Source organism: Hyalella azteca, unplaced genomic scaffold (genome assembly GCF_000764305.2).
Source record: "Hyalella azteca isolate HAZT.00-mixed unplaced genomic scaffold, Hazt_2.0.2 contig10556, whole genome shotgun sequence".
Lineage (NCBI taxonomy): Eukaryota > Metazoa > Arthropoda > Malacostraca > Amphipoda > Hyalellidae > Hyalella > Hyalella azteca.
In genome coordinates, this window is record NW_025940590.1 from 220,249 (window position 1) to 235,113 (window position 14,865).

The 14,865-nt window shown below is 35.2% G+C and overlaps 1 protein-coding gene across 1 annotated transcript in view; it reads right to left on the reverse strand.

Moving 5' to 3' along the window:
- Positions 1–14,865, reverse strand: part of LOC108675653 (voltage-dependent calcium channel type A subunit alpha-1) — a 141,324-nt gene that overhangs the window by 82,645 nt on the left and 43,814 nt on the right. Inside the window, exons 9-16 of the mRNA XM_047882483.1 lie at positions 14,309–14,412; positions 10,419–10,534; positions 8,364–8,423; positions 7,431–7,532; positions 3,146–3,224; positions 2,441–2,568; positions 1,362–1,584; positions 46–118 (exon numbers count right to left, since the gene is read on the reverse strand). Of these exons, the coding sequence (XP_047738439.1) occupies positions 46–118; positions 1,362–1,584; positions 2,441–2,568; positions 3,146–3,224; positions 7,431–7,532; positions 8,364–8,423; positions 10,419–10,534; positions 14,309–14,412 (885 nt within the window). The remainder of the gene's footprint in view (positions 1–45; positions 119–1,361; positions 1,585–2,440; positions 2,569–3,145; positions 3,225–7,430; positions 7,533–8,363; positions 8,424–10,418; positions 10,535–14,308; positions 14,413–14,865) is intronic.

Here is a 14,865-nt window from a genome sequence, read left to right on the forward strand (position 1 = left end):
TTGATGCACCATAATGTGCACAGCTCCACAAACTTAAAAACATACCTGGAAGACCGTAAGTAGAGCTATGGCGAAGCGGTTGAAATTTAAAAACAAACCTGGAAGACCGTAAGTAGAGCTATGGCGAAGTGAATGAAATTTAAAAACATACCTGAAAGACCGTAAGTAGAGCTATGGCGAAGCGATTGAAATTTATATCGTCATCCAAGTCAATATATGTGTGTTCCATCACACTTGAAGTTGCATCGTTCTACAGGCGATTTGTTGTTATGAACGTTGAATCCCTGTTACGTGGTTTTGACGAAATGTTTCTCATATCATTTCTGTAGACATTGCAAAACAAATATTCATTTGAAATTTGATGATCTCATTTCATTAGCATAAAATAAATTTAGAACTTGAAATGTAAAAACTAGGAAAAGGATTTACATAACACAATTATTATTAGACGGATGTTATGTCGTATAATTTGCAAAATGCGATAATGAATTAAAGAAGGGAAAAATCACAATATACCGCATTTTGGAGAATCGTCATGATAAACTATAATAGACCTTCAATACATGACATGACAAGGTTATTTTAGGAATTATAACATCAAATGCCAATACACTGCGTTTGATTTTCTAATGAGAATATTAACATGTGAGCGGTAATCACTCCAACACAAAGAACACTAAAACTGTAAGGCATTGCAGACTTTAGTTCTAGTGAGGGAATCGCTTCGTCAAATTTCCCCATGACAAGGGTCATGAGTGAACAAGGTCTGATGGGCCAGGTAATACAATTCCTTGCAGCCAATCTCAGCGCGTTAATATATTAACAATTTTGATTGAGCGTCTCTGTAGCCATTGCATGAAGATTTAGACAGTGATGACATATACATGCATGGTAACTAGGCAATTAAACGTTGAAGACGGCTGTAAGAAATTTTCACGATTTCGTTAAAGAGATTTCACGAACAATTTAATGGTAAATAGAATCACCTATAGCTTCAAAGAATGTTTCCCAGCTGAAATTACTAGTATCATGTTAACGAATACGAGTAAACGTCACCGAAGTGAAAGGCTACTTGAACTTAAATTTCATTGAATAAAAAAGTAAGTGAAATACTGGGAGTCTTTACCCTAGACTTTCTCAAATGGGAAACTAAAATCTACCCATATTTAACGACACAAAATAGAATGACTTGGTGAAATTTAGAGCACTTGTCCCTCTACGCGTTTTTATGAGTTTTAATTGGCACGTCTAACGAACTATTTTGTTGAACCTTATAGTAACATTGGCATAAACAAACAAGTACGCATTGAATTAAATGAGGATCTTAAAAGTGTAGATGATCTCATGCAAAATTTACGTACTTGGTGACTTTGAATATTCTAAGTAATCTGAGAGCTCGCAGGACAGAAAATCCGAAGCTCTCGTCATAGATGCCGGACCAGATGACCTCGAAAATGCTGCCGCTGATCACGACGCAGTCGAAGCGATTGAAAGACGACTCGAAGTATATTCTTGGACCTAGAGCGTATATCTTCACCAACATCTCCGTTAAAAAAAGGCCTAAAAAAGCATATTCAGCATAATCTGTAAGAAAAAATATCAATTTTAGTATTATGAAATAAGAAAAAATATAAATTTTAGTGTTATGAAACATATAATAATGTAAAAATCTATAAATTTCGTTAATATTTTCTTTATATATACGAATGACAACTTTTTCGATAAGATGTGTCAATTCTACTAGTAAAAAGTGTACCTTGGGCCGGCTGTTCAAAGAAAATACAATTTTGCTTACAGTCCTTCTTCCAGTTTATTCGAATTAACCGTAACAATTTTGCGTCTTATATACAGGGTGATACAAGGAAACTTCCTGAATTTTAAAGCTCAAAAAAAGAACTAGTAAATATATCATCACAATATAAATTTTATTGAAAAAGACATTACCCAAAATTTTGTATCACTTAGTTTTAAAGATTACATCTAACAAACGATAGCCCCCATTGTCATTGCATTTAGTTAGTCGATTTTGGAAGCACCGTTCAACTCGCTGAACCATATTGACGGGTATATTTGCGATGGCTTGGCGTAGATTGTTCTTCAGATGAAGTAGGGTGCTGGAAAAGTCATTGTAAGCATTTGATCCAAAAGCGGAATGCACGTTGAGTAGCGATAATGGAAGGGCCTTTATAAAAATATGCCTCGACAGCAAACGCACTCTGCTCACTTGCCCAAAGCATAGTGGCAACTGACAAGGCGGGACACAAAAAATTATGGCCTTGCCCTTTATATTGCTCTTCATTCATTTGCCCGTTTTCCTACAACAACGCTCTTTTCTGCCTGCTTGGCGCGAAATACAAAACAGGAAGTTCCCGTAAATCACCCTGCATCTGAAAATATATGTATTGCTTAATTCATGGGCTGATCTCGCAAAAGAGCTCACATAAAAAATCAGCCAACCAGAGAGGCTGAGCGTAGTGTTCAGAGGCTACACAGGCAGTGTTGAGGAACACCAACACGATCACAAACCAGTAGAACCACTGCTGCTTCACGGTTCTTCTGATCCTAAATCTGCCACGGAAAAAACTCGGATAAATAACACCCAAGTTGAACCTAAGTCACCATAATGAATATAGCGAAGCCATCACTACACAGCCTTGCATATAATAAAGCGGTAATTAGCTCGCTTGAACCAGCGATGAGATTGTTTCATGTCAAAATGGTCGAGAAATTTCATATTTACACGGAAAAGGACGTAAATAGTTTTAAATAGTAGATATGTATGTTAGTATATATTAGTTAATTCAGCGAGTAAATGACGTCCCAGCTGACGGCAGAATGACTGGAATTGATCGTAATTTTCATAATCAGTCTAATCGCTAGTGTATCCAGAAAATCGTATTAATTTTACGACTGACCTTGCAAGACGACCTAACGGTTTGAGAATAATCATATTTTTGGGAGCTGCCTGTATATAAGAACAAACCAATGCGCACATCCGAAAGCAAAGGTCAAATGATGCCGCATCCAATTGAACTACTTTTGACATTAATTGTTGTAAAATGAATTATTGCTATTAATTGGAAAGTACGCGCCGTCGAGGATAAGGGTTAAACAAATGAATAAGAACAGAATTTAATAAATTTACCTAAATCTTTTCTCAGCTTTCCAGAATCCCTTGCACGCGCCTTGCTTCCTCATCTTGTTGTACGATGTTCGAGCGAACCCTGCCCACACACAACAACAAAATGATACCAGGTGTCCAAAAAGTAATTCATAAATAAATTTTTCTTTGTTCCATGTTACTTTTGGGGTAGGACCTGGAAAAAAGTTGTATTTAGGGAGCAAAAATAAAGTTTGAGGATGCCTCAAAGATATCATGAAGATCATAAGAGGGAATCTTTTAAGAAAACTAATTCAGTGGGAAAGTCTTTTTAAATTCATTTGGCAGGGATGCTGAGTGAGGGGTAGATGTGAGAGGGTGAAGACGAATTATTTGAGGGCTTGTGAGATACGGTGAGCAGTCATCTAGTATTTACAAGTCAAAAAGTCAAAATCTGTGATACTTTCAAGAACCTGAGTCACATGCGGTCAGAATTCTAACTTTTTTAGTTGATAGCAATTGGTTATGTTTTGATCATTCGTTATCTCTTTAAGGAACATTGAAATTAAACTGTCTGGAAAATAATAATAGAACTAGAAAAATTCATCGAAACCCTTTGAATTGTTCTATATGATGTTCGTTTGTGCTTATTGCAATGATATTTTAGTACACGATACTTTAAATATCTTCTCATGGGTGCATTAACACATTCAATGAAAGTCTGTTAAGATAATAAATAGCTAAATTTTATCTGTCGGATCATTGTAAGAAAGTATCCGTCCGATGAGTTAATTTTGCGACGAGAAAAGTTACCATGCATTTTATAAACTTAGCAGCCAAATTTTCGGCCCTTCCATGAAATTAACTGTCTCTGCCTTGCCCAAAACATGAGCTCGTCTATTATGTCACAGTCACCTAATGGTCAACTTATCTCCTCGGCATTTGTTATCAGTCACATCGCCTCAGCTGTCGCAAGAAAATATTAATCGATGACAAGAAGTTTATAGCATTACTGTACAACAATGTATGCTACTTACACAGTAGGGTGGAGTGTGAATTTGAAATGACACGTTTATCAACCAGAAAATATTGATTAGTATAAAGATCTATCCCAATTTGCAGGTAAGAAAACAATTGCTAATGAAAAATAAAATAATTGTAGTTCACAAAATCGTTAACAGAATCATATAGGCAAGTTTATTATCTTGCATAAATAACTATGAGCACGCGATCAGGGCTCATCAAAATACTGCTTATATTCTAGATATAATATAAAGCCAACGGATGGTTTTCAAATTGCCATTACTTCAACTAAATGACTAACTAATGACAGTTTTATTACTACACTTTTCTAAGTTATAATTTTTTACGGGCAAATTGATTCTCGAGCGAATACCATGCTTCCATCCGTCTGGTCAATTTTAATTTTGAATTAATCCGCTCGAAAATATGCTACTTTTATCACTATTTGATAAATTTATCTATACTAAATACGGACGAACACGGACCACACGAGCATGATTAATGAAACTAGCGTATCTCGTCTACACATGTACCGTAAAAAAGTTATGGACCAAGGAAACGTGTATAGGTGCAGCAAACTTTATCAATATAAACATATTTGACTTTGACATTCTACATTGAAGAATTGAAGTTCATAAATTCAAAATATGAAGGATGACTTTTCTGAGGCATATCGAAAACATCACATCATAGAGAAACCAAAGAAACAATGCATATAAATTAATTAAAACACTAAGTAACGTAACAATGTTGAGAAAATGCTCTCCAATTAGGAAATTCGTTGAATAAAAAATAAATAGTTGAATGAATTTTTTTCATTTCAAATTGGGGTACCACGTCGAATAAAAAAAGATTGATACACGTATGTTGGAAAAAAGTTTACTAAAATGATTCCTCGCGTCAAGTTTTGTTATTGGGATAATAGAAAAAGTTGATGTAAACAAAATATGAGAGACTCAGCTGGTACACCTTGGAACCGCTAGCCTAGTTTGGGAATGTTCAAAGTATTTATAAAACCAACTATTTCTGCTGAGGACGGTTACGTATATTTTTATGGTGAAGTCAACATATGTAGGAAAAAAATTATACTCATTTGTTGAATATTTCCTGAGTTTGGAATCAATTAGCAGGCTCTGTCAGATGGATGGCTAATTTCATGCTCACAATTTTATGTAAAATGAATAGAGAAATTTTTGGGATAACGTGCAGGGCATCGTTCACACTCACTATTTACTCAAAGACAAAAGCCACTTAGGCCGGGTTTTAAATTTTTTTTTCATATTAAAATGGGGAAAAATATGTCCACCCGCATTGCAGAATTATTGAGACACGACAAGACATAGACGGGAGTTTATCGGCCAAGAGTTGCCGGGGACATGCAAGCCCATGTCTTCTCAATATAGGAACGGAACAAAATTTTGTAGGGAAATAGAGGCAGTTTAGGGTGGGGATACTAAAATGTGTGTGTTTGGCTATTATCTGGAGAAAAACTGACCAACACAGGTTAATTCGTCCAAGAATGGTACCATAATTTAATCACTCGTTTAACATAGACAGAAAAACGTTCAGAAATGTACTAGGTGGCATTAAATAAAATATCATGTAAATAATGAATGTAGTAAAAAATTTTTCGTAAAATGCAGAACTTCACTTCAATGGAGGAGTCTTAAACACTTAATACACCTCTAAAGAAACGATTTAATTATGAGATTTTGTACAAGAACTAGCGGATTTAGTCAAATTTATTTTCAAGTGAATACGTCTAAAAGTCTTCGAAAAAATAATCGAACATGGCGATGAATAAAATGAACTGACAAGACAATGAGAGGAGAACAAGAACATAAAGTTAAATAAAGATAGAGGGATTTTTGAGGAGGTGTGAATAAATGATGAAAATAAGGCACGAGGATAAGCTGGCGTAAGGATTACAGCGGTTCAGCGCATGGTATAATGATAAGTCGTAACACACTAGACGAATAATTTAATAATATTAATGAACAAGAACGGCTAGTAGAGCGATTGCTAAGTTATTACCATAGTTTGGTAGGCCAAATACCTGTCTTTTTGTTGGACACTGCGAGAGAAAGTGGAGCTGTTAGAGAGACCGAGGTAAGGGTCAGGGAGACATTAGGAAGGTTAACACCATTACCATAGCTCAATCAATAACGCTTCATTTATTATTACCCGTACTTGGGAAATACACCCTGATGGCAAGACGCATTTCATGAGTTTAAGAAAATAGTAAATAAAAAGTTGCTCAAGTGCTAGGCTGAAAAAGCTGAAAGGGAAGTGTTTATTTATTAATGATTAGAAAGTTGGACCACAACTTCAGGAGGTGAAACTTTAGTATCTTAAGTTATTACGACAAACACAGAATTCGCATTTATTAATTAAGAACCTGGTATACAGATAATTATTAATATTCTAAATAATGAGTCAGGTCAACGTCTAACGAACGCTTCAAATTCCTTTTATTTCGGCTCCGTCAATAATAATTGTGATCAAAGAACAGCGTCAATTCTGACACATAATTATTTTTTCATAAACTGAAATAGAGGTTATAGGTTTGATTGCTTCAATTAAACTGAAATAGAGGTTATAGGTTTGATAGCTTCCATAAAACTGAATTAGAGGTAATTTTTACAACGATCGAGTGCAATGAATAACTTGAAGAGCGAAGCAAATGTCACATTAAAGCTTAGTAAGTCATTCCAGGGATTGCCTTTCTTTTCCATAGCATACTCTCATTTTACATGAATGAGAGGCTACAATGGGTACATTTTTTGCTCCTAACTTTACATCATTGCAAACCGTTTCACCAGAACATTTTGTTACCGTTTAAAGAGGCAAAAAGGTGGAGAAAAACTTCAACGATTCTGAATCAACTAACAATCGAGCATTGATGCTATTTTAATAAATAGTTGATTGCTGGTTTTCCATTAATTTCAAGTCAGTAATTTAGAAAAACTCGTAACGATGATCCAGTGGCAATAATTGACGAAAAAATGAAACGTTCGAAATCGTGATGGAAAAAATGAAACGCACCCAAGCCTCACTCACTAAACCATTCACACGTGCTTCGGAAATTATCTTGTAATGTATGCAAAGTAATCGTTTGATGCTGTACACAAATGTTGAGTGAATAAAAAATTCTTGACCGGGAGAAATACACTGCGTTATAAATGGTTATCCGATAACAAGGTTAGTAGCAAAAATACGGTTACGGTCCAGCACAATACACTGCGTTAGAAATGGTTATCCGATAAGAAGGTTGGTAGCAAAGATACGGTTATGGTCCAGCACTGACCGTCCTCCTCCTCGATATCGTTGTCCTCCTCATCAGTGTCCGTGCTTTTACTTTTGCCCAAATTCTTCAGCTTTTTGCGTTTAGCGGCGGCTCTTCTCCGAGCTGTCAGAAATAAGACAATATTATACCTATAAAATAAAATTTGTTGGCAGCGAATACTAACAATCGTGCAACATAGATTCAAAAATACATTCACCAAGTGAACTGAATTCAGGAGGAAACCAAAGTTTCAAATTAATGCTCCCTTTGTAGGACAGCGCCATAAATAATCAACCTGATTTTTCCTAGAACCGCCTAAAACCAGGACAAATAATTGAAACATTAGTTCATCAATAAAATTCATGAAGTCTTTTAAAGGTAATCATGCGTTATTCCAAAATGATTCTCGTGCTCCAAAACATCGATTTGAAAAGCTGTCGATGTAGGTGAAATGTGTTTCGGCAGACATGGCAGACAAACAGACTCAAACTTATTTTCCATCAGACGATTCAATTCAACGAAAAATTGCGAAAGAATTTGTCAATCAATGAATAATCTTTAAATTTATTTCTATAATGGACTAGGTGAAGATTTGTACGATTACTAGGTAAGCATCAGGAATTTTAGTACGTATTTAGTTAATAAAAGTCAAGAAAATTTTTGCTAACTTTTCATTTTGGCGTGAGTGAAAAGTGCGAGAAGCTGGCGAGTAACAACTTCTGAAAACGTTAAACTAAAATTTCTTAGATTATACTAGTAATCAAATTTTGCATATTGTATTCATTCGCAGTTGATTGATCAAATAAAGTAGATAATAATGTAAACGAGGATGATGCTAATAACAACATAATGCCATGGTATAAGATTCCATTCTTGCATACGACAAAAATCAAACGTTGCTGCCACGATCGCTCTACTGGTCTCTATAACAAACACAAACAACATCGCACGCACCTTCCATTATATGAGCCTTCTCTTCATCTGTTGTTCTCTCCTCAGCGAGAATTACTTCCTCTGTATCAAACACAGGAGCGAGTTATTACATCAACACGAAACACGAATAAATTATGTATATACGGGAAGTTATTTCTGCAAATTTCAACACCAGAGTATGGTCTCACACAAGGCAATGTTAGGAGTCAGCCAACTAACTCCTAAAATTAATTTGTAACAAGTAGCGTTCGTAATCGTCAGTGATTGGTTAGATATTTTCACAGCCGAAGTAATACTCACGCTAGATAAACGACATAATAACGTGTAACACTGTACAGCGCAGTATTTTCATTTCAAATATGATCATCTACGAATACTAACTACACAAATAATTTGCAAATACTTATTGGGAATAACAATGAAGGTAAGTGTAATATTATTTTAGCATTACGTGAACTAGCTAACGAAATAATTATTTTTGAACATACAATGGATCCTCGGCACGCGACAATCGACACATCTAAATATTCTAATCAAGTTCAACAAATTTATTAAATGATCATACTTCAAAGCAGAGTTTTCTAAATTTTCTCTGAGTTCGGATCCCTTCAAGTCTCATTTTGGGACTCTGAGCTCAGAGAAAAAGTAAAGTTCAACTTTACGCTCTATGAACACGACAAGCATTGATCACTTAATTATTTCTTGGGCTCCTCACAAAAAAAAATTTCATGAGAAGAGACTTGGCTAATAGCTACAAATTTTGCCATTTTTAATTCTTTTTCTGAAATTTAAATTTTCATCCCATGACGTAATTATCATGTTGAATCAATAAATTAAAGATATTACTGACACTTTGTCCAAATGGCAAAGCATTCATTTTTCCATGTGTGTCATCTGGACCCAGTTTGGTTCGGCAAAAGGATATATCAGTGCTACGCTCCCTTCTGTTCCCAAGTAAATCTGTAACAATTTTGATAACATATGACCCATACATTTTTCTGAAAGTTTGCAAGTGAATAAAAACTTTCAATTGTTTCCGGATTTCAAGGAAATGTGTTTCAATTATGAAATCCGCAGTCGGCATTAGTTGCTCTATGTACGATTATTGAACTAAATTAATGCTCAGAATAATAATCGATTTGTCACCATATTCAGATTAATACTAATTGAAGACATATATACTGAAAATTAATTTGCGTTAACATCGTTGTGAGATCCTGCAAATTTTTTACATGAACCTAATAGTTGTAGTCGGCACAGCGATGCCAAAATCTAAATTGAAGTAAGTGAAAGACAGCACTTTCTGGCAACCTGAATATACATGCTAGTCTGTGGCCTATGAATCAAGTTTGAGATTTTATAGCATTGACGAATCACATTGCGAGTGCAGTTGCATCCACATACGGAGGAAGTCGAGGTTACTGACATGCGTAGTATAGCGACCTCCTCATTGCTACTACCTCTTCAGCAAGTGAATTGCCGAACTAGTCGGACAATGAACTAAACTAGGATCTTCATGCGCTCAAGCTTTAAATAATTAAGTTTAAGCGTGAAACCCATTGATAGAATGCATGATGGCAACAAATGTCTATCGGTTTGAATTAGTAAAAATCTTCAATGGGTTAACTAAAGGTTTTGATAACTTATAATCTTAACAACAGCTCATTTGAAAAAAATGCACACATCAGAGTTCAAATTAATACGAGTACTATTGCACTCGCATGTAGCACTATATCATCCGTTATAAGAATAACGATTATTATGATAGAAGGAGAATAACGATTATTAGAATTTGTGATCAATGCTTGGGTGTCGCATCGCTCAAACTGGAGTCGGTTGACTGCACAAGAAGACTGTTAAATGAATTATCGAAATAATAATTGATCAATATGATTTAATATCAGACATTGTGGAATTTAAAAAGTTTGAAACATAAATAAGAAAATTCGGCATGGATGTGAAAAACTTCGAAAATAGTGGAAAGCTTACTGACATTACTGCAACTGCAGTAATAACTTTGAATATTAAGTCTTGCGTGAGCGTTCAAGCGACTCTTAAGCTCTACATAAAACGTACCAGCTTTACAAATCCACTCTACATAGCCATTCAACTCTTTCTCTAGCTGCTGCTGTCTACGTAGTCTCAGAAACTCCTGGCGGTTCTCTACACGCTCTCTCTCTTTGGCAAATTCTCTGCAGGGAGACAAGATCAATACAAATGTTGCTTTGTGATCATCATTAGTGCGACATAACACTTTGGTTAAAGTCCTTCTTCGGTAGTAAAGATCAAACACAAACAGCCTGTTAATAATAAACTAGCAGTTCTAATGTAGATGAAACATTCGATTAGGAGTGTGATGGCCAAGTTCGAAAAATCAGGCTGGATGGCATGAAAAGTAATGGAAGAATAAGCTTTCATAACGGAAAATTAGTTGGAATATAATAGAGAGATGAACTGAAGTATTGTAAAAAAAGTTACACTTGAAAAAGAGTATTAGTTCCATGGAGGCTGATAAGCAGACGCGTTGTCAAGAAGAGTTTAGAGACAGCAACAGAATCGCATGTTTTCTGGTTCCCTACATTGGTAGGTTTGTACCTACCGAACGTACACTCGATTTATTCGGAAATGAATATGTTCTAGCATACCATGGTCTGTACGAACTGCTAATAATGATCTACTGGTCTAAATGTTTTCTACGACTTCTAATGAAAAATTAAATCCAATTTCCTTCAGCGAAATGACAGAAGTAAAAATAGAGAGATAAATGCAAACAATGTTACAATTGGCACATGATCACATGAATATATAGGCCTCTTCACACGCCTTGTCTTTTGACCTCAATATTGTTCCACATAATTTCTTTTTGCTCTTTGTTTTAACTCAATCAAACACCTGTAAACAATATAAATAATTGAATGTGCTTCATCTTTGCTTGACAACAAATGCTGCCAAAACAAAAGAACCCAGCACTTGCAATGCATATATGTAAAATTTAATTATAATAATAATAATAATAATGATAGATCCATCACTGTTTGTATTGAACTAACAACTGACTTCAGTTTCATATCGATAGATTCAAAGGCGCCGTAGACTTCTTTCTATAACGAAAATAAACCCGTGCATGGCAAGGGTAAAGTTACAGGCTTTAACGCAGCAAATATATTATGCAGGCCGCTAAAGGTACGAATGATTTTAAAACATATTTGAGAGGAACGCACAGGCTAGCACACTTTGATATGACTTTCTATTAAATAATTATATGATAACAATTTTTTTGTGAATAAACCTAAAAAGGAATTAAACATCATTTGAAGAACAATACCTCTTGCATCAGGCCAGGTACTCGCCAAGAAGGCTTTTAAAATTCGTTAATAACATCTGATTCGTCAAATTTAATCCTTACTGTTATTGCGACCTTCGAATTAAAGACGCACATTAATATATTTACTTCGATAGACTGAGAAAATTTTTAATTGTTAATAATAAAAATTAAAATATCAGTGAATATTTATATATGCAAAACTATTAGAAACTTCTAAACTATTAGGTAACCGCATATAAACATATCCAGGTCAAAAGACAAGTGATCGTGTGTTGGAGGTTTCGACTCCAGGCAAGAGCCGCAGGACGCCACTTTAAAATTACATGACTCAACGGAGAAGCATTCGTTTCCAAGCTATGAGCATCACGCGCAAATACGACACAGCAGTTTCGTCTATAGGCGTTCCCCCGATCGGTATGTGCGTTTCATGAACACTCGTTCGCGAAACTTTGAATATTCGTCTCAAAAATGTTCAATAGCTGCTATGTAAATCAATTCTGCATGAATTTAAAAAATCCACAGAATTTTTCGGTGAAAGGTTTTGAGCTCTAACAAAAAATTTTGTTTCGGTTGAGGCATCCCCCAATGTTTCAAAATATTTGCATATTTGTATAGAATATACACAAAATATTTGTAAATCCAGAATGTCACGCCCTTATTAATAATTTTGCCCCTAATTAACATCATTATATATTGGAAGACACGTTAACACACACTAATCGGGGTTCGCCAGAACTCGCAATACCACGGGTACAAACTTTATTTTGCAAACGCACCGACAGATGCAACGTAATTGAACAAGTCAATATAAGTTTAGATTATAAATTATCCTTATTAGAATCTGCAACTTGCCCAACTTCAATTGTAGTACAAAATTGGCACTGGTGCGGGACTTATCCATTTAAAATTGAATGTGTTTGTTTTCTTGAAGAGTATCAAATCGTTAGCTACAAGTAATCAATTAAATGCCGTTTCCGTACGCTACATCTCTATGCGTGAAAACATTTATATTCAGTGAATAAGTCACCAAGAAAGTGTAGTCAATAAGTAAATAAGTGTCAGTGAATAGCACAATGATACTATAAAGTTATCGATTTTTTCAGCCAAATATGTGTACTCAATCAAAAATCTTCAGAGAAATGAACAAGATACCCATGAGCATCGGCAAAGAGTTGGGCATTTTGACAGATGCATGGAGCCGCAATTACTCATTCTATAATCGCAAGCTGAACGTTACATCTCCTTCTAGCTTTCACTCTATGAATATGGGAACGCAACGAAGAGAATTTACCCGCTCGCCCTATCCATTCGAAGTAATTGAGAAAATCTTCCGTGAAAAGCTTCCGCATCCGCATTTTACGGAAATGTTCCTTACGTTCGACTCGTTCTCTTTCGTTGGAGAATTCTCTGGTGCAGTCGAATCGAAAGAGGAAGAAGAAGATCAGGAAGAAATGAGACGGTCCCAGGATATGCATGGCTCAGGGGTGATAGGATATAACAGATGAAACGAACTTAAAGCCTTCAACAAAATTTTGTACAATATTTTTATTTCTGAGTAAAATTTAGAGCAATTGAACTGAACTAAATGCTGAACTGAACTGAATATGCTACATAAATTCTCTCTAGATTGCAAAGTTATAACCCCTTCCTCTATAAAAACCATTCGTTATATGAGAGCATAATCAGAAAACATGATTTATTGGAAAGTAGCGTGAGCTTGAATGATGTGAAAAATAAAAAATCTTGAGAGAAAACGGGAGAATAACATGAAGGGTGTTTGTCACTGTGGACGGAAAACTAAACACAAATTTTCAGCACATTAGGTTGAAATATTTCATGAGAATATATCATTAATATTGAAAATAGAAAAAAAAACTATGCACAAATTCAAACTGAAATTTAAAGACATTTCTTTCCCGCTTTCATCGAAAAGCTTGAAGTCTTGACAATTCCAAGAATTTAAAACCGAAGAAAGTACCAACAACTTCGCTATATTTCCATTGAAAACCTTTCGAAGAACAGCTCTTTCGTCATGGAAAAACTAGACTATACTAGCTATAAATTAATTCGATTACTAAATTGTCACGGTATAAATTATAACTTAGAAAAAACAATAAAGTGAGAAAAACGCAAATCTGATGAAAAAATTGCGAAAAATTTTACCGACGAACGCTGATACACACTACGTAAACTGTGCTCGGTACCCAGAAGGGTTTGCCTACTGGAAAATATACTGTTCAACTGGAAATATTAGTAATTTTGGCATTATCTTCGATTTTAAAATTTTGGTTAGTTTGTGATTGGAGAGATAGCAATTTTCTTAATTTTATCCTCATCTCGGTAACCATAAGGGTCGACCTACTGGAAGCTACTGTTCAACTGGAAATATTACGAGTTTTGGCATTATCTTCGCTTATTAAATTTTCGTTTAATTTGTGATTGGAGCGATAAAATGGTTTTAATGTTGTCTTCACCAGATATTACAGTGACACCTGAACATCCACTGGCGACTCAGCCAATTTTATCATAGCGATAACTTGGTGAATGATATTCCTTATGGGAATGCATCTCAGTGCTCTGTCTTAAACAGATATTACGGCAACATAACACACTTTATTTGTTATTTATTTATTTAACTCACCCCGACAAGACGCCGAGTACAAGGTTGAGCATGAAGAAGGATCCTATGACAATCAAGGGCACGAAGTAGAAAATGTTAAAAGTGGATCCCACGGAGTCGTTCGTCTGGAAAGAAGAAAAAGAAACAATCAAATAGCGATTGAACAATAGTGACTTAAAGAAGTCATCGACAGCAATTAGTCACTGAATTAGTCACCGAAATTAGTCACTGAATTAGTCACCGAAATTAGTCACTGTAATGGTTTGTATGCCTTCCATGAGACATTGCGTGGACGAATGTCACAAGATGAAGCTAGGTCTGCTCGGGTTATGGCAGCAAATGCTTAACATAATCTAGACTTTTTGGTATAAACGTTTCGCCATTTTAAAAATTTTCAAATAATACACACGAATAGATAAAAATTTACGCAATCAATTGCAAAGAATTCTCACGTTTATAACCTACAATGGCGAAATGTATATCAACATGACCACAATTGTTTTTAATTTGTTTGCTCCGATCATTATTTTTCGTTTATACCGAAATGTCAGCAGAGACTCACCCAGTATAATATAGTG